At 42.3% G+C, this 21387-nt stretch overlaps 1 protein-coding gene and 1 long non-coding RNA gene across 4 annotated transcripts in view; one reads left to right on the forward strand and one right to left on the reverse strand.

Moving 5' to 3' along the window:
• LOC117611180 (uncharacterized) overlaps positions 1-21387 on the reverse strand; it is a 109080-nt gene that overhangs the window by 83385 nt on the left and 4308 nt on the right. The gene's annotated exons all lie outside the window — the stretch shown is intronic.
• Positions 1784-20603, forward strand: LOC117611172 (guanylate cyclase 32E). Of its 3 annotated transcripts, none has more exons than XM_034339109.2 (23): positions 1784-2466; positions 8592-8798; positions 9064-9261; positions 10881-11003; positions 11321-11516; positions 11947-12009; positions 12298-12542; positions 12663-12808; positions 13450-13588; positions 13659-13749; positions 14554-14759; positions 15120-15302; positions 15377-15481; positions 15587-15658; positions 15943-16108; positions 16263-16470; positions 16576-16710; positions 16879-16991; positions 17087-17238; positions 17312-17410; positions 17526-17670; positions 17750-17848; positions 17928-20603. In XM_034339109.2, exons 2-23 carry the CDS (start codon positions 8607-8609, stop codon positions 18707-18709), a joined length of 3858 nt encoding a protein of 1285 aa, XP_034195000.2. In that variant the 5' UTR covers positions 1784-2466; positions 8592-8606; the 3' UTR covers positions 18710-20603. The 3 variants fall into 3 exon arrangements, with proteins under 3 accessions (XP_034195000.2, XP_034194999.2, XP_034195001.2); XM_034339108.2 differs by having other exon boundaries at positions 1785-2466; positions 11932-12009; positions 17928-20602; XM_034339110.2 differs by lacking the exons at positions 1784-2466; positions 8592-8798; positions 9064-9261; positions 10881-11003 and having other exon boundaries at positions 11406-11516; positions 11913-12009; positions 17928-20602.

Genomic DNA, 21387 nt, shown 5'->3' on the forward strand with positions numbered 1-21387 from the left:
AATGTTTCTCTGTAAAAAAACGTCAATGGTTTCGAAGAAACGTTTCGATGGCAAGTTTTGCCTCGCGTCGCGACGCGACCAGCCACGCTTTTGTCCCAGTACGTAGAAGTACCTTTCTCCAAAGCAAGTCACGCGCGAGTTCCGCGCGTTCTTACGCACTTGCGTAATGCGTAATCGTCGGACGTCGCGAAAAAAAGGGTTATCCGAGTCTCGATACCGTGTACCGTGTCCCTCTTTTCCCCTTCGCCGTCGATCTATCGCGAATGCACACCGGAGAACCATAACCATACGATCGGTACCTTTCAATTCGGCAATGACAAGTTTTTCGTCAGACAATCGACTGACTGTCGAAAAATTATCGTGCCACTGGTCACCGGGGACTATCGATCAATCGTCTCAGGTTTTTTTTTGTTTTTTGTTTTTTTTTTCTTTAAAACAGAACGCCTTTGTTTAACGAGGTACATCGATAGAATGATTTATCACCTGTACACCGACTGTTTCGACTTTGAAATTTTCAGTCTCGTTTTATCTAGTTTTTGTCGAGATCGAGTGTACATAACGGCGCAACAGGGAACTGTCGCACGAATAATTTCATATTCGCACGTCTCGTTGCAACGGTGCTAGATTTCTTGAACTTTTGAATTATGTTGCACGCCAGTGAAGATATTTTACTTACAATCTCTGAGATAGAAGATTCCTTTGTCCCTGGTAGCGTAATTCAAGATGCTGAATAAAGATAAGATAAAAAAGGAGAGCGAAATAAAGGTGATCAGACGTTGGTTCAAGTAGAAGTGTGAAAAGCTTCGGTAAAGAAAATAATAAGGAAAAAGATGTAATAATCTTTTCCGGAAATAGAATCAATGTAATCCTCGTGCGAGGCTAAAATATTTCATACCGATAATCCTTTGTCCCTGACTTATGAAAATTCTTATAAAAGGCGACCGTTCATGCATAACAAAATACGCAGGGAAAAATCCTTTTAGACATTTTACCAGGAAAACGTGGTGGAACGTGTGCGAAGGATCGATCCGTACATTTCTCGACGTAGCATGAAACGAGATTTGAAAGTTTTGCTTTTTTCAAGTGCCGATGCAAACGCTAGGGAGAATCCTCCATAGGATTAGATTATTTTCAAAGAACGCACAGCGTTCTCCAGGGAACATCCTATTCCTCCTACCCTCTGCTTCTCGTAAATGGCCAAGAACGAACCTCCTCTATTTCCACGACCCTTTAATACATGGTTTTATTTGTATTCGACAAAATCCCGGTGCTCAACGTCAGTACCGTTTTCAAGAACGAAACGTTTACGAAAGCATCAGCTCTTATTATCCTGATGGAGTATGAATTTTTATTTCTTTGATCACGCGTTCAACGCCCTAAGAGCTTGGAAAATTTGCAAACTTTCCTAATCTTCTTATTGCATGAACGTTTACCTTAAGTACTTGCTACGAACATCTATTATACATTTTACATCTTACTCTACATTAACCATCCTCTGATATTCGAGTATTTCTCAAGGGAACCTTCAGCCCTTTGAACCTTCCGATAACGGAATTAACCTGAGGCACTTCCGCAAAAGGCACTTTCGTACCCGATAATTGTACGAATATTTATTGAGAAATTTGAATGATCGTAGATCAGTGAAAGTAGACGCGTTTCGTTACCAACAAATCCGACAGAGGACAGAAAAGAAATTCGAGAACAATCATACGAGTTAATTGTGTGTCCCACCTTTTTGAAACGTTTTCACGGCTAGTGCTCATGCGCCTGAGCAACGCATCGGTGCCCACGGAGTAGCGTCGGTGACTGTGAATGGAACGACGACGCCGACGGCGACGACGCTCGACGTACGAACGCTACGAGGGAAAGAGGACGAGCTGAGAGAAGTCAGTCTGGCCGCGCGCGCCTACGATCACTGTCGACCGCCGGTTTCACGTCGTTTTTGTCGCACCGGCGCGGCGGGACGATCGTTTCGATTTCAATCGTCCTATCCTACCAATTTTCCACAATTTTCACGCGAGTTTCATCTAACTTTCGTTTCCATCATTTTCCAAGTTATTACAATTTCAAGCATTTTCTTTATTCCCGTGCTAAGATATACAGAACTGATGAAAGAATAAGTAAAAAGAAAATATAGTCGGCGTCGGTGGTTTTCATTTCTTTGATTTACCGTCGCGATTACGGGCTACATTCTTGCACGCTCTGTATCGCGTGGACCACGCGGCAAGCCGCGAATTTCAATTACGAGATTCTAGTTCGTTGCCACCAGGAATGCTTTAATTCCTTCACCGTTATCGCGATCGACGCCTGTTCCATTGCCGTTGTTGTTCCATGGACAAGCTCTCAACGAGCTCTTTTCTAGGAATGAAATTCCATGTGTCGGTCCAGTTGCTGGTGTTCGACAACGCTTGAGCGGAGGCTGCTCGTCTGGCAAGAAAGTAATTAAACGGGAATACAACGAACGAGGTAAGAAATAAGCTCCCTCTCTGTGACTACCGATGTTGTACAGACACGATATTTCAAGGGTGCAGGAGAAGTTAAATATTTTTTCGAAAACAGTATTTTTTATTTTTTATCAAATTTGTACTGATAGACGTTTAGCGAATCGATGGAGCTCGCATCTTTGAAAATATTATTATGAAGAGCTGTGAAGCTGCCCTGAACCTTCGAACTTTTAATTAATTCGCGAAAGATAGTAGAGTTAAAAGTAGGCCACGAAACAACGGAGACACGCGAGTGACTAGCCGAACAGTGTTTAGAGAGTGGCAACGTTCACTAGGCAGAGGATAAAAAAGAAAGCGAATCGAAGAAGACGATGAAAGGTGAAGGTGGAAAGGATTGTGGCGGGTTGTGAATGACTGGCGGTGAACAAGTGTTGCCGCCACGTGCCGGCGAAAACTTGGCCCGATAAATCACGCTAGGGTCTCGTGAACGAAACAACTCGTAAACCGCGCTCGATTCAACGACCGAACGGTTTGAAAATCTCGAAACTCGAGGAACTGCTGTCAGCGATGGCCAATCGAGGATCGCGATCGACGCGTTCGATTAAACTTTATCGAGAAACGTGTCAGACGTTGAGAATACCACTTACCGCCGTGTCTCTTTTGGCGGACTTGTTCGAAAGTATATTAACCGACTTCGACGCTCAAAGGATGTTTACGAGTATAAAACTGTATCTCGGATGCTAGATGGATCCACCTTTTTTCTCTAAAGGAAAGTTTCTTTCGACCGTGACACATCGGGTTTAATTGAGATACCCTTTATCTTTGTCATTAAGCCCGATACACCTGGTCGTGCTTTCGGCGAAATCCTTTTCATGCCTTCGGATAACCGACTTTAGGCTTAATGGCAATCGAGTGTTGATACCTGTTCTCGATACCTTTGCTTTTCTACCAGTGTCCGGGTATTAAGAAACGCTTTTCAGGTTGCAAAATTCAGTCGATGTTATTTAATTTATACGGTAATTATCGTATTTTGCTTGCGAGATAAAGATCATGTTCCAGACCTCACAGGTTAATTCCCGTGCGTCGCCGACCTTCCGGACAGATTCTCGGTATATCTACATATAGAAGTACATACCTTCAGGAGTACCTCCAGGCAGAGGAAACAATGTCTACGTATCTATTTCGCTATTTAACGAAACAACAGTTGGAAATCATAGTCCCGGAGTCAATAGCCGAGAAAAAGAATGTCAGATGGATGTTGAACTCGCGTCAAAGCAACGTTAACTGCGTGGGTGCAAGGTGATTTAATACCTCGCGCGTAAACATAAAATAGAAACGCGTCAAGTTTGAACTATACGTTTATCGCGAAAACAAAGTATCGTCTCTGATGAGTCGTTTCTTTCTCGAAACGAATGATTCTCGTGTCGCTGAAGAGAGTTTCGCGAAGGTGTTGCGTAAAATGATAGAAAAAGACGAGCAAGAATTACAAGAAAATCCACTTCGATACAAGATGAGAAGAAATCGGGCAGCTTCAAAAGTTTCTCCAAGAGTAGATGGAATGATGTTTTGAAAATTACAACCAGACCTCGTGCAACGAGGTGTTCTCGATTGGAATAGAAACAAACAACGACCCAGTCCCCAAAGACTTTCCCTCTAGCCTGTCTACGAAAATAAACGGAACGTCCAATAATACGAAAATAGAGCATGTATCTCACGTATGAACGACCGCGCTATTTTGATTTGCACACAATCGCCGTTGACACCTTGACACGGCGATCCTGATACACGATTTTTCCAATCATCTCCAGGACTTCCATTCGAGTCAACGTTTCGATGATTGATGCGTTCTCGACAAAGGACACTGTTAATCGTGCTGCATTTAAGTGTTCTCTCATCAATTATTCTTCGTACGAGCTTCGCGTTTATCCGACGATTATGCGCGGCCGTTGATCGTCGACCATTCACCGTACGGTTACGTTGACTAATTAGAAAATGAACGTCGAATAGAAATTGAACGCACAGCCCGAGGTCCCCTGTCTGTCTCGCGTTGACGCAACCGAAAAACCGAGGCGTGCCTAAAATTCTCTATGTAACATCATGTGACACAGATTCGAGATCACCTTTTTCGAAAGTCGGCCCCCATGATCGCGTTGAGTCACTTTCTGTTTCGCTGTGTAGCTGAGATCCCCTCGCGAATCGGCCCCCTCTGATCGCATACACGCGTGTTCGATTCAAAGTGAACGTACACGAAAGTACTTATTCAAATAGTATGCTTTGGAATAAGATATGTCTATCTCTTTTTATTTTCGATAACGTAACGTTTGCGATGATGACATATCGAGGAATGTACGTATGTTTACACCTGGATATTCTTGAGTAATATTTGCTACATCGATTATAAACAGGTAATTTTGAATGGCAAAGGTTTTTGTAACTTGATACATATTTTTCTAACTAAATGAAAAAAGGATAGTCATATTCTTCCTTACGTCATTCGTACAGTTTCCTTCAAACAAAGACCAACAGGGATATACGCGAAGCTACCCAACAGCGTTCCTGGAAGCTTTGTTACTCATTCTCATAAAAAATTGCTATGAAAAAGAAACGGACAAAAGAGATTGCTTGGTCCTGCTGCTCGATGGACCTTGTCAGATTCCATCGTGCTGCAACACAACGAGATTGTCGGCATGCAAGCTATTCCATAAACCTTACGACTTGCTATTTCCATATATTCCAAAAGAAAAATCACTTTTCACCCTGTATGTAGAAGCTCTAAGTACAACGTCAATTTAAAAAATATTGAAACCGGATTAATTATCGGTTCATTAGACCTGTAAGTTGACACACGGAAGCGCATACGTACAAGTTCAGTGTCGAAACTAAATGTTGATCCAGTTGATTGACGAATGTTGATCCAGTTGAAGGACGGCAACGTGCTCGTCAACGTGCGTACACGATTGATTCACCGATGATTTCGCGATACGTCCACGTTTTTCCTTATGCACGATTCACCGTGTAACGTTCGCCATCGAGAAACTTCTAAATATAGTGTGTACAACGTGTTCCACATATGTAATAGCAAGAGTGGCACATGTGTGCGGATAGAAAGAGCATGGTGAATTGTAACACGCTGGAAGAATACCCGAGGCGATGGTGCCCCGAGGAAATATGTACAACATAGTATCACAATAAAAACGTGCAACCATCGGATGCTTTCTCTTGCAACCTTCGTAAAAGTCGAGTAGACCCGGGGACTTTGAAAAACCTCGGATTTTTCATTAATTATATTAATCGCGAAGAAAAATGATTCGATTACTGCCGAATACTATCGTACATGTAGGATCTTCCGTTACTCGTTTCATGAAAATCCAGCGGGAGGAAGTTTCGATGGTATCGCGGAACACGTATGGCACCGCGCGATTATTCGTGATAAAGCACGCGTTAGAAGGAATACTTATTTAAAGAGGTGGGCGATAAGGGCGGGAAATTTATCCGGGACAAGCGGAAATACGCGGCGTGAATACTGCGTCGCCGGTGTGGGCTTCCTGTACGATACATTTCCGTGTTCGTCTTTTCACGCTACACACCTGTCGCCCGCTAAATCATCTCGTTTGTTCCGCACGGTTTATCACGGCTAAAGAATTGGATACTCTGTTGTTTAGATCAAAGGATCATCTTTTTTCAGGAAGAGTTTTTGTTTTGAAAGAGCAATTAACTTGTTAAATTTTTTAATTTTTCAGTCGTTAAATGTTTCTTCTGTTATGTATGTAGCAATAATATATCGACACCTCGATGCGATGCAATGCAAGATAAAATAAAAAATTTTAAATGCTTCAAAGATCCGGCTTTCAGCAATCACGAGTATCGACAACTGTTCCACGCCGCCATAAATCCGTTTCTTCAGCCTTTTAATACCGCTTTTCTTTATACTCGGCGTAAGCATTTCGCAGTTTCTTTCGCGCGCACCGAATCAGAGAACATCTGTATTTAACCGGGGTTATAAACAAAGTAAAATGCACGACGTACACTGGTGGATAACATATGAAAATCAGTCGGCTACGCAAGATTCACGCGCAACTCTCACGGCATGCACTTGTAGCACGGTCCGTAACATGCCTTTACGTTCAATTTAACGCTCGTACTTCAGGCTTCGAAGAAATTTAATGAACGGACATAATTCCATTCCGATGCAAGATTTGATTATGGCCAAGCGATAGAAGAAAGGTGATAATTCCTTGTTAATCGAGGGATACGTAACGGTGGCAGAAATGAATGTGGGTTGCGATAAACGAGAACTGAGATATCGTAATAAGACGTCATGTAGCCGATTTAATTGATCCATACGTGTCTTCGCACGCGTTGCAACTGCACTCTCTTGTACGAATTAGTTCACGGTTAATTGGCGTAGGTGTCGTACGTTCCGGGTACTTGTTACCGCGAAATAATTACTGCCTTTATTTTCTAAAAAGTGAAATCGTATACTTCAGAGAATCTGATCTAAACTTTTAATGAAATTCTACTTCCTACGTGAAAATAATTTTTTATTGGATAATTATAATTTTAAATTAATCTTTCGTATCAAAATAGCTATATGACACTATGTAGAGAAAATGTCGACCTAACTCATTGTTAGATACGTTTCAGCCAGAAAAGAGCTCTATGTCTTCTAGAAACGATGATCAGCAAACGGGACTCGTAATCCCGTACAAACCGACGTTCCCACGAATGGGAAAATAATCGTTTACACTCGGTTTAGATCGTTGAAGTAAAGCCGGCGTTATTTATCAATGACGATGACTCAAGGCATCGCTTTTCCTTTCTTCTTTCCCGACGCAAGCACGTCCTTTCCTCTTGTCAGCGTTCGTCTTCTTACGTAATTGCAGCCGAGTTTATTTAGAATCCTGCTAGGCTACCGTGTGTTTTTTGACGTATTATTAAAATAGATCACTATTAATAATAAGTCGAAGAGAAGAGACCGGGCGGTATTCTTGGAAGAGACATTTGTCGCCCCTGCGTTCAGTAGAATGAACTTTCTTCCCGTGTTTGACGGTGAAAATGTAAAATTCAATTGAATTACAAACATAATGCTGAAGATATTCAAATTGAATGATTGTGTAAAAGGTTAACGCAAGATTTTTGACAAGAGCGCAAGAGATAAAAGCGTTTCTCGGGCTCAATTTCAACACGATAATGAACCCATCGTGACTTTCGTTTCCCCATGGTGATTAACGAGGTGTACACCTTTATTAAGTGCACGCGAAAAAAGATACGAGACTGAGAAATTAATTTCGCCGAGGGTGAATCGTCACAGGTAGCGAACCGATCGATAATATCGCGCACCTTTCGAAGGAGTAAATGAATCGGTAAGCAGACAACGTACCCACGGCGTCGTACACGTCACATATCTCGATACGTCGCATAGTAATTAACAAGATTAAAATCTTGACAGGGTATTTCGTTCATGCGTCAGCTATGAAGACATCATTTTCCATATCGATGGATTTATCTCTTCTCTTGGAATGATTGCTCGTCAATCCTTCAATTTGTGTATATTTTCATTATTTCTTAATCAATCTCATCAAAATATTATGAAAATAAAAAAATAAAAATTCAGTGACTCGCGTAAACTCTTATGAATTACTATATGAACCCCTTTGTCGCGAACCTCTTTGGATTATTCCATCAAAATGAGCAATCGAATTCGATTGAACGCTATTCCGGTATAACTTACAATTCGAATTACAATTCGAGAGAATTTTCTCGTTTGCAAGCTGTCGATAGCGTGCTCCATCATACGGGTACACAATAGTTTACGAGAAAGTATGATACGTACTGGGATATAGTGGTCGGTGAACGATGGAGAAACGTAGGAAGAGGAAGTGTTGAACACCATAGGAGATTGATGGTGTTTATTGCAACCCCGTCGAGTTTACCGCTTTCATCCATTACCTTCCCTATATCGTTCGCCCGCAAGTTTGTGCTTTTATTAGCTCGTGCTTGCAAATAAAAAGCACTGCACCAGACCAGCGGTACACGAACAGAAGATCGAGCGGCTTGTTCCATAAACGTGTTTCAAACGAACTTTTAGGGATTATCAATATAATAAAAAGAGAAAGTAATTATGGCGTGATGTTTGATTTCGCGAAGGTTTCGTGACTGGGCATGCTACTGGCAAACGCGGAGAGGGCTTGTCTGTTACTAACGGCGATCCACGTTTTACTCGGTGATAAGGGCACCGACGCGGAGACCTTCACCCTCGGCTACATCACCGGGTCGAAGAGACGTCCAGGGGACTTGGAGTATCAGCGTCCTGGTTACCGGATATCCGGCGCTATATCACTCGCCGTAGAAGAGGTAATAGAATCACGAATGCATCAGGTCGACCACAACTAGCACGGAAGTCGTTAATTAAGCGTAATTAAATTTAGAAATCTCCCATTCTTATCGCTGAAATTAACCTTAATAATGGAACAAAGAATCTGTACGTCTTCGGTGACAAAAATTCTAAGCAAAATTTCGCGAAAAGTTGCCTCGGCAAATTGTTAAATAGGACCCATGGGAAAAGATTGAATTTAATTCGTTCTGCGAGCTGAATTACTCGGCTTTCTCGACTTTCTAGGTGAACGCGGGCGAGCTAGGTCGACGCGGACACAAGCTCGATTTCCTGGTCGCGGAAACTTATGGCGAGGAGGAGACCAGCATCCTGATGACCGCTGATCTCTGGACGAAGAACGTCAGTGCTTATATCGGGCCCCAGGAAACCTGCGTTCACGAGGGTAGAATGGCAGCCGCCTTCAACCTCCCCATGATATCTTACGTGAGTTAACTTACAATATTAAATTTTCTAACAAACTTTTCCCCTTCGAATGATACAGATTCATTGATCGTACATCCGCGACGATTGGTATAAAGTGAAACATTTTTCTCCTGATGCTTCGAACGGACAAGAAAAATGCACGTTCTTCTTGTTCTTTAGTGGAGAACTTCAACGTTACGAGCGAATGCAGCCGGATAAAATCCAGGAAACCACCCCTTAGCGCTAGCCTTTTTCCTCCACGCCATAATGTGTACTCTAACCTCGGGAAACACACCCACTTCGGTCAGGTTACCGCGTGCATGCTTTTAGTTTGAAGCAACTTTTATTGCGCTTCCGCTACTTTAAGTCTACGTGGATCGATGAAATCGATCGTCCGGAAACACCGAAACTTTACGCCCCCTGATTAAGTCTCCTCTTAGATTCATCCCTTCCATATGCTACTTTACGAGAGATGGAACCGAGTTCCGTATCTACTCGAGAATCGGAATCAATTTTAGAACAAAAATGTCGCCAGTTCGTTCCATTTAAACGGAGAACCGTGCATCTATGCGATAGCACGACCAGGACTCCGTTCTTCGGTGTTTCGTTCAATCGTTTTTTCGCTTGTTCCGACGTGATCTGGCGGTGCAATGCGCGTTTTAAACTTCCACCAGCAACAGACCCGACCGAGGAAATAAATTATTCGCCGACTACCGAGGAATACGAATGTACAGAGCTGAGGTTACGACACGTTTAACCCGTTCAACGTCACCGAGGCGAGGGTTCGGCTACGCTAGACCTTCGACGTTTTTCTTCATTTCGCTAACTACTTTTGTTTCGATCGGAAAGTGATCGATGAATAATTTCAGAATTTCGATGTTTCAATGTCGTCCGATACGTGATTGAATAATTCCTTTTACGTCTAGTCACGATAAAGTGGTTCGAAAAGAAGTATTTATAATCGACAACAGACAAGTCAGATAAATGAGAAGACTATTATTTCTCTCTGTGATTCATAAGATTTCTTTTAATCTAACTCGCTTGGAGACTGTGCTATCGGCAGAGGGAAACCAGGAAAAGAAACCATTTATCTTCCCAGCGAATTACCCGGATCATTGAATAATTTCCTCCTCCAAGTCGAACCATATCGACGAAAAATTACGGGCAATTCTGCCGTTTGCGAAATACAGCTTTCGAATCGAGCGGCGTGAAATTAATTGGTTCTCTATTAGAAATCAACGTAATGATTTGCGTTCGCATAAATCCCATCTACGTTTTCATTCTTTAAATGTACTCAAACAGATATAAATTAAGCCGTTGATCATTATGATCATTATTAAATCCGGTTCGTGTATCAGTGAATCGGTATCCAAGTTTTCGTAGCACTTTTCCATCGGTTTTCCCTCGCCCGTTATATCAGCAGTCCAGCTGACACACTAATCACGCACATTACGTGTACTAGGCTTTCCAGCCTAGTAATAGACCAACCTAGAAACCCGATGCAAATTTGAAACCGGCTCGTTGCGCGTTGTATATAATTTATCTTTACATTTATCTCTGCATCTCCCCTAAGTTCAGGTGAAATACAAGAGACGAGGATGATCGCATTCAGGTCGCGAATCGCATTCGTATGCTTTCAGTTTTGCACTCATCGCGAGTCCTCCAACAAGAAAGAGTTTCCTACGTTCGCCAGAACCAGACCACCGGATACCCAAATCTCGAAATCGGTCGTTTCCGTGCTGATGGCATTCAATTGGACCAAAGTGAGTAACAAAATTCATTTTTTAAACACCACCTTAGTTATCAAATTATAAATATAACGCAGAGTGTAGTTTGTTTTTAGGAAAAATTTTTTTCAAAATCAATTATTCCAATCGTGGAAATCACTTTGATCAAATAAGGGTTATTAATTTGTATTATCGTATGCCATGGTAGACACGTGCGTTTCTACTGTTCCAATCAACGGGTTAATTGATTTTCACTCAACAACAGTTAACATCGAAACTCTGTTACCCAGCTTCCCTTCGACGAACCGTTAAATCAATGAACCGAGCTTACGTTTCGATACCGGAATGTTCAGGTGACGTTCATGTACATGAATTCTACGCTGTTCGAGTTCAATAAGATGTCCACGATCGCGGAGACGATTTTGTCGTCGTTCGAGGCTGCAGGCGTGACGGTAAACTTTCTTCGTTGTTGGGAAGAACCGTATCACGTCACACACATGACCAATCCGTTCCACGAGCACGTCAGCGAGACGTATCGAGAAACGCGAAGTGAGTAAATAAATTTTACTAGACGTTTTTATCGACTTTATGAAAACCATCGGAATCTCTGTAACCCGCTTTCTCGACTTACGACAGTCGCGCGATAATAATGAAACAATCGTACAACCCGTTATTTTGATGAATCGTATTCGTCGGATAATTTGGAAACAAACCACCCGCATTTTCATTATTTCATCGAGGTTACAATGTTTGTACGAGCGTGTCTAGATAACCCGCATGCTTCGGTCGTTGGAATTCCGCGCGGTGAATAGATACTGCTCGTAATGTCCCTTGTCTATTTTCGTTTGTTCGTTTCGCTAAAAATAGCATCGCGATGACCCGTTTTTTTAACAGTTAAGATTGAAAATAACAAAAGGACGATTTGAGAAGTTGACTGGCTAGAAGGTGTACCGTTCTGTTGCAGTTTACGTGATTCTAGGCAATTATTACGAGCACATGGGTCTGCTGATGGCTTTGGACGAAAAGAAGCTATTGGAAAAAGGTATAAATCTGCTGTAATCTAATCAGGTACATATACCAGAGAGCAGTGTCGCTAATAGTAGCTTAATTGAAACCTCAAAAATTCCTAGGATTATTCAAACTTCGCGTTCGTTCAGCAAATCTTAGTAACGAGAGTTTAAAGAGTAACGAAATTAATAACGAAAGAAATGAGATTATTGAAAAGAAATCAGCAGCTTGCTGTTACGCAAGTACCCTTAACGAGCCCATAGATTCCTCGTTAAGCTCTCGCTGTTTGAGAGAAAACATATCGCGAAAATTCGTGCTGCAGGGGAATACTGGGTGGTCGGCGTCGACATCGAACAGTACGATGAGAAACGACCGGACAAGTACTTCCGTGGTTTATGGCAGAAAAAGACAAACTCATCGATTTTGAGAGCGTATCAAAGCTACTTCAGCGTGGTCGCAACCGCGCCGAATTACTCCAAGAATTTCACCAGCCGAGTGAACGAGTACAGACAAAAGCCACCCTTCAACTTCAGCAACCCCCTCGCTAACGTCGGTGGAATCGTTCAGGTGACTATTATAATCGCTTGCAAATCATTTTCTCTACCAAATATAGTGCCTGCAAACGCGCAAAGTGTTGGGGTATTCAATTTTTAAACGTAAAAATCGCGTTTTTCTGTTATAAGGCAGATCGTGCCAGAAACGGCGTATCTTTATGACGCGGTGCATCTCTACGAGAGATCGTTGCTGAAAGCCCTGGACGAGAATCGTGATCCACAAAATGGTCGAGAAATGGTGGCAACTCTTTACGGCGTTCATTATCGAAGCGCCATGGGGTACGTAAGAAATCGTAATGATCCAATGAAAATCGAATCGTTCTGCATGCTAATTTACTTCCATTACCACGCGAAATTGACCGATATAGTCAATCGTTAACGTTAATTCGAGGGATTCGTAATTTACATTAAGAAACTCTCGATAAAAAGAAATAAAAACGTGTAATATTTGAGGATATTTAATCGTGGATAAGACTGTTTAAAATACACGAGGCAAACAAAGCAGAGAGGAGGATGGTAGTAGTGACGCAAGCGTCTAGAATTACAATTGACCCGAGAAAATAATTAAGGCTTTCACGTAGCGAACATACTGCTATCCGTGATCTCGGATTCTAGCTCCCACGTAATCTTCTCCCGAGAATGATCGATACGTATCGTCGCGTTCAATGCCAATCGCGGATCTGTTATATAATATTCGTAATCATCGTTCGACGAGTGACGATTACCCGTAACGAAGGTAAGATGAATTACAATGAGCGAACGAGCGAAAGAAAAATGACGGGATGAAACAAAAAGGAATTGCTGGAAAATATACGGCCCGAGGAGTTACTTTGCGCAATTTACGAGGACGTTTTTGAAGGTGGCCGCAATAAGAGTACGTTACGACTGTTACGCTATTCGAAGATATATCGTCTGTTCAGGTACATGGTTTATATGGACGAAAACGGAGATGCTGAAGGCAATTACACTCTGATTGCGTTGGACAATCGGCCGACAAAAGGACACGGTTTATACCCTATAGCGTATTTCGTGGGGAAAGAGAACGGCACGAACCTGCCAGTAAGACATTAACTGCTTTTTCAGTTGGTCGAACCTTCCAGTCTGCTTATTGATTCTCTTTCTCTTACAGAAACTCCGATTGACCAGAGATATTTCGTGGGTCGGCGATGGGCCACCTATCGCGGAACCTCATTGCGGATACCACGGCGAGAAATGTAAATGTACGTACACCGATGTTTTACCCTTCTTGTTAACAGTAATAAAGGATTGGTTTTCTAATCATCTACTCATAAGACTGTTTTTATATATTCTTATGACTGACACGTTTCTTCGTAATGTATGCTAATTTTCGCAGGAAATGAATACTCCTAGAAATTAATTAACTAGTTTTATAAATCTTAACGACTCTGTAACAGATGTCACCGACCATTAAACGACACGAGATAGATTAAAATAAAATTTAGAAAGCCTGAAGATAATGTTTCCCCGATGGTCGAATATTATCCACGGTTCGTGGAAACGCGAACAGGGTAGGGACCATTCTCCTTCGAATTACCATTCGTCAGCTTTCTCCGGTACCTTTAAGGCCGGTCGTCGCGCGAACCGATCGTTCGAAAAGTACATCATAAAGTTTGCCGGTCGACCTTAAAATTTACATATGTAAATGTTCGTAAAGGGGACCACCTTCCGCTTGTTCCCGCTACCACCCTTTTCATTTCCCTTAATTGAGATCGAATACGAATTTCGTATCCAGCTAACCGCACACGCGATTACATATTACGCAACAACGATCGCCGATCGAGCTTCTGACCGATTTAACCGTCCTCAACACGAAACCTTCAACGGTAGGGTAGAATTAAAAAGGGACAGACAGAAATGAACATCTGGTGACCGAAATTTTTCGAATCATTGCTTACGATCTTACGATAATAAAATTCGAAATTTCTTTCGTCTCGTCTCCATCGGCTTACCATCTACCGTAAACTCGGAATCAATTACATTGTAAGTTTCATTGAATCATTTAGCTCACACGGGAGAGATCGTGGGTGGAATAGCAGGAGGATTTCTACTGATCATCGCGGCGGTACTCCTGGTGCTGTACAGAAACTGGAAGTACGAACAGGAACTGGACTCGCTATTATGGAAGGTGAACTACAAAGACATTCAGATCAAAGAGCAGAAAGACGATTCGGCTGGAGTCAACGAGGCGCCTACCAAATGCAATAGCAAGGTAAATGCTCGACTTCGTTGCTACGTCCTTCGTATTTTTCTCCTCGATGTCTTGCCCTTTCCTATTTCCCTCGATTTCCTCCGACCCAATTGATCCTGAGACTTTCGGAGATTACGCTATCGGATGTTGAACGATGCGACGGTAATTTTTATTCAATTTTTATTCAGGAAGCTTCTTATCGAGAAAAATAACATTTCCCTGAATGGTTTTTAGAAACGAGTCAACCTTCTTTGATTTTCCCCGATCTAGGGTAAAGAGGATTATTCGATAAGTTCCTTCTTGATCGAAAAATGATTCATTCGACGGATTAAACGTCACCCGCGTCTCCAAAGTAAGCCATGAAAATCTTATCTCTCGCAGACGACGACCCAGCCTATCGTGAGGACCAGTCAAGTCTCTCTAAGCTCAAATCCGGACGCTGATTTCCGATATTCTATGATTTACACGCAAATTGGCGTCTACAAGGGGCGGATATTCGCGGTGAAGAAAGTCCGCAAGAAATCGATCGAGATCACCCGCGAGATGAAAAAGGAGCTGAAAGTGGTGAGTACCACGTGAGCACGAAGAACACACGAGACCCAATTCGCGACACCCAAATTAAAGGATCGTTTCTCTAGATGCGTGACTTACGACACGATAATTTGAACGCTTTCATCGGCGCCTGTACCGACCCACCGAACATATGCATCGTGGTCGAATATTGTGCACGCGGCAGTCTCAAGGTAATCATCCGTACGGACAGTTTGTAATTAAGCAGACGGAATATCGTGTCCGAAATTCCCGTAATTTTCTTCCATTCTCTTTTTTTTTATCCTTCATTTTCCTAGGACATTTTGGAGAACGAAGATATGAAGCTGGATAACATGTTCATGGCGTCCTTGGTCGGCGATATAATAAGAGTACGTAAGACACTCTAGATCATAGAATTTATATCGTTTTTTAAAAGAATATTCCTGTCCAACAAAATGTGCTAAACTCGAATAAAAATTTTTTCTATAAAAATCCGCGTACGACCGCGTAAACTTTATACTCGCTCGCGGAAATTCCGTTGAAACTTTAACCATGGAACGTTTCAAACTTTTCTACTTGGAAATTTTTCTCTGCTCGAGAATGCTTGTTTCGTGAATCTTACAGTGCCATTAGAGTCGATCCTGAAAGCTACTGAATTTCAAACGTTTTCTAGGGTATGATCTATTTGCACGAGTCTGTGATTAAGTATCACGGCGCGTTAAGTACGTCGAATTGCCTGGTGGATTCACGATGGGTCGTGAAATTGGCTGATTTTGGACTGTACGAATTTAAAAAGGACGCTGAATGTGAGCCATGCGATGTGATGAAGAAATATCATGGTATATAACGAATATACACCATCGGTCAAAAATTTCAGACCTACATTTTAAGCTTCTTTATTATTGCGGTTTCCTGCACTGGTCTCAAATTTTTCACCAATAGTGTAATTCAAATACTTTGATGATACTAATTTAACTGAATGAAATTTCCTAGGTTTGCTGTACCGAGCACCCGAATTATTGAGATTCTCTAAAAGCCAAGAACCAACGGCTCGTGACTACCAAAGAGGGGACGTTTATTCCTTCGGGATAGTATTGTACGAACTTCAAGGACGACACGGTCCATTCGGAATTATGGAACTATCCGATTCGGAGATACTGAAGAAGGTGATCGCGAATGAACCCGACACCGAGCCGTTCAGGTATTACGATTAAAGTCACGATCTGTCTACGGCAGAAGTTACTTAAATTTTATGTGCTTTTGTTTCCACCCTGTCAGCTACTCTGTTTTCCTTGAATTATCTCAGACCACCGTTGGGCCAATTGGAGAACTGTTTCCAGTTCGTGCGGGAGTGTCTGATAGAGTGCTGGGCCGAGGATCCTGAGGCACGTCCGGACTTCAAGGTGATAAGGAACAAACTGAGGCCACTGAGGAAGGGCATGTGAGTTTCTTATCAAAAATAATGATATAAAAGCATTATTAAATAATATTTTCAAAGTACCACGACACTCTTTCCAACCACCTCTACCCAGGATCTAATTAGAAAACGAATGAAAAATATGATCGAGAGAAATGAACAGTTCCATTAAACTGAAACGTTCGTTTCCAGGAAGCCAAACATATTTGACAACATGATGGCCATGATGGAGAAATATGCGAATAATCTGGAAGCTCTGGTCGACGAACGGACGGACCAATTGACGGAGGAGAAGAAAAAAACAGGTCGTGCAAGCAACGTTCCGAAAGTCTGAACGAATTTAATCAGCCTCGCTATCGCGTTCCCTTTCAATTATATTAAACTATGCTTCGCCTTTCAGACGCGTTGCTTTATGAAATGTTACCACGATACGTTGCCGAGCAATTAAAGCGAGGACACAAAGTCGAAGCTGAAAATTTCGACTGCGTCACCATATATTTCAGCGACATCGTCGGATTTACCGCCATGTCCGCCGAGAGTACACCTTTGCAGGTAACTTATCATTATAATTTCCCACGATAATTACTCAATTATTATTTCGATCACTGTGATTATGGGTTCTCAGGTGGTGGACTTTCTCAACGATTTGTACACCTGCTTCGATTCCACCATCGAGAATTACGACGTGTACAAAGTTGAGACTATCGGAGATGCTTATATGGTGGTACGTTAGATTTATTCATTTATTCATTTATTCGAACAATTTTTCATTCGATTTATTATACATTTCGAACGGTTTTAATCGCTGAGGAATCAATATTCTTCCATTTCTCGAACAGGTAAGCGGTCTACCTATACGAAACGGTATTCAGCACGCGGGAGAAATTGCCGGTATGTCCTTGTGCCTGCTGGATGCCATTAAACAATTTACCATTCGACATAGGCCGCTGGATAAGCTGCAACTTCGAATCGGTATACATTCCGGTAAGCAACCGACGTGAAAACAACAATACGATTTAGGATTACGCCTGTTACGGTTGACATACTTTTACTTCTCGTACAGGGCCCGTGTGCGCCGGTGTCGTGGGTCTAAAAATGCCCCGTTACTGCCTGTTTGGCGACACCGTGAACACAGCCAGTCGAATGGAATCTACAGGTTCGCGTAAGTATTGCACTTTCGGGAAAAGAATGCGAAACGAAAAAGCCAGAAAAATAAAATCGTACGGTCTTTTTCGTTCTAGCATTAAAAATTCACTGCAGTAGCGAAACGAAGCAGCTACTAGATCAGCTCGGTGGATTCAGGGTGATGGAAAGAGGCCTGGTATCCATGAAAGGAAAAGGCGAACGTCTGACCTACTGGTTGATAGGCGAGGATCCGATGTTGAGGGAAAAACGAACCAGAGAGCGGGAAAATCGACGGAACGGTTACGAAAGGAAGAACAGCAGCACGAATCCTCTGATACCGCGAAGTTCTTTAAAGAACAAGTCCCTAGTGAGGTCCACCTTCATCAGGTGTTCCAGTGAATCACCGAAACGTCTACGTTTCGCCAGCTCCGATCAGCTGGACCAGAAGTGTTCCCGAACGAACAGCCAATTAGAAGCAATAGCCGACAACAGTCCGTGCAAACCGAATATCTCTTGTGCAAACAGACTGTCGTGCGTGGAAAATTGGAGATCTTCCAGTAATTCTTGTCCGTGCGTGGAACAGTTGGGGGAGCAAGAAACACCGATAGACCCGAAGGTATTGACTCAAAATCGGCTGCAACCAGACGTTAGAAATCCACCGGTTCCTAACAGCTGGGGTATCGGAAACGAGCCGTATTTCCCGCGAACGGGGGCCAAGAACTTCCGTCTTGGATCGAGCGGAATCACAGAGACAACTTGTCGTTCGGCACCCAGCAGTCCCAGACACAGTACTCTGATCTTAAATTGTCAGAAGAGAGCGGCACAGTCGAACGAAGAGATTGACGGATGGGATGCTACTGCACCACTGATTTATTATCCGACAGGACGATTGGATTAAGGAACTCTCGTCGGCTATTGAAGAATTTTATACGTTCATTTCGGCTACGACCTGCTCGTCTCGAGCTTAATCGTAGAACAGTGTTCATACTGATCATGATCAAAATACGGTGCTGGCAGATTGAAGACCATCAGAAACAGTGAACAGAATTTTAGCTGGTGTGATTGTTTTGAACTTGTGATTGGTTTTTCAGTTCACACGGTTCCTCGTTGATTAAGGAAATTCAAGGTAGGACGTATCGATTGGAATCTTATTATCTGGACGATCATTGTTCAATATCCTTCGATCGGAATGAAATCACACCAAGATTTTATTCCTTAACCCTTTCGCTACTAAAAGTTACTAGCTACTGATCGAAGAAATAATGAATAAACTTAATTAAGTAGAATTTACTACACGTAGGAATAATATCTTTCAATTGATATTATCATAGCGAAAGGGGTAACACGATCATTTTTCATACATCCATTCTAATCGATGTTTCATCGAACAATTCAACAGACTGCGATTGGTCAATTAACGAACGAACAATTAACCGGTGAGCAGCATACGATTTTAAATTATGACTTCCTCCTCGCTCGAAGTACACGTTGTACCAAAGCACACCGCACGTACAAACCAAGATACCTAACAGACGTATTTATATACATTATTTATAGCATATGTAACTTGTGCACTGAAAGCAGCACGTCGTAACGGTATATTCCACGCATTAGCTTAGACAATCAAGAAGGCTCGTGCTTTTTATTCTACGTAAGTGTCACTCTAGTCAATTTGTTTTAGTTCGAACGCACGGTTTTCCTTCGAATTGAAAAATGGAAAAATGAAAAAAAAAAAGAATTTAATCCACCTCAAGAAATATCCTAACTTACTCTATAGTATTTAACCGTACTATTTACCGCCGGCGTTTTTTTTTTTAGTACTTAAGGCAATTATTTATAGAGTAATATATAACAATGACGATTTGAAACGTACTTATGAATCGTTATGAAACTATTTCACGATAATGTGTATCTTCCGCTTAAGAAAACCGATCTATCGTAAACGCGACACCGCGGGGAAACATGTGTAAATTTAATTATCCATCTTCGAAATAAAGAAATCATTAACGAACCACGATTATTTTCCTATCGAGGGTGAAACAAAGGTCCAAGATCATTGCGGTGCTTATGGTTCTTTTTCTCCCGTTCAAGTGCAACGTCTCTCATCGACGCGACGGTTGAAACGAAAGCACACGAGCACGATGCGTGATGAAACGATGGTGATAACGCACCGAGGTTCATTAAATTATTAACAACGAAGAAATTAATTGAACGCCAGCCGAGAAACGCATCTTTCTCTCCTACGACCAGTTTATCTGGCGGTGCACGGCTGAACGGCGCGGCAACGCGAGGAGATCATCGTGAAAAATTGGAAAAAATCGATCAAAGTCGATCGTGTCTGAGAGTGTTGGACGATACACAAACACGAATGCCCGATTAAAATTTACCGATCAGTCTTTCCAGTCGTGGATCTTGTGGGACGTTTTATCGAGCTTAAACGTTTCGAACGAGCAGTACCGAGCGCGTCGAAGAAAGTCTAGTTGCGGTCATTCAGGGATGTTAAAAATCCGCTCGTATTTTAAACTCGTCGCGAAATCGCGTCACGTTCTGACAATCTGTCAAGTTTGTCTGTCGATTCGTGTTATAAATTAGATTAGAAAGTCCTAGCGTCTGGATGGAATAACAAAAGGGGAAGTAACGTTTAACGATCCCGGCATACCCGTCAACGTTCCATTCCATTTGAAACGCGTGACAGTACTGTTACGTTTATTTATAACGAACGTACGGGGTCGCGCGCCATCCCGATCGCGAAAACTATAACTAAAGCCGTTAGTGGCTCGACGGCTAACTAAACTCTTCATTACTTTAATTTGCACGTCTCGTTACGTGCGTGTTCGGTACACGTGATCGTTCGCGATACACCGCGTTCGGTTCGAGCTACTCCGGTGCGAAACACTCGTGCAAATACGAGAATGACTTCTGAATTTATTGCGCAATTTACTATTCGAAGCCTTTTGCAAACGAGACGGAGCAAATGAACGTTAAGTTTCGCGGAGAAAATTCATCGTTTCGTTTCCCTTACAATTATATCTCCAACGCTGTAACGTCGAACGATGCTTTCCGAAATTTGCATCAGGAAATTGCGAACAGAACCGAGTTTTTGCAAATTCGATAATGCAAGTATCCATGATTTTAATTCTATTATACCAGCAGAATCAAGCAAAGGCAAATATAAAAATCGGTAGTAGTTTAGTAGAAGATGGAAGGAAAAATCGAGCACCCTGTATAACGAGGCGACTCTTATATACAGAATGGGGTACCATCTTATTTACGGTGAAGTGGTTGTCGGCCAACTTAGAGGAGCGGCCATCATTCAATCAAGCCGGACAATTTAAACAGCCTGATTCACGCAGCGAAATCATTTAATATTTGACGTCAAGCACGATTATCGTATAACGGTGCGTAATGGCCGATTGTTTATACAGGTTGCAAGCGGCGCCGCAATTTTCAAATGGTGTATCTGCCTCCTGAGAACGATGTTGTTGAACATCCTCGGGCTCGGAGCAATGTTGCAAAATGATCCGTCGTTAGCGGCAGACACGAGTGACGAGTACAATTACTCTTCTCAACCAGTTG

This window comes from Osmia lignaria, chromosome 3, assembly GCF_051020975.1.
Source record: "Osmia lignaria lignaria isolate PbOS001 chromosome 3, iyOsmLign1, whole genome shotgun sequence".
In the NCBI taxonomy this organism is placed as follows: Eukaryota; Metazoa; Arthropoda; class Insecta; order Hymenoptera; family Megachilidae; genus Osmia; species Osmia lignaria.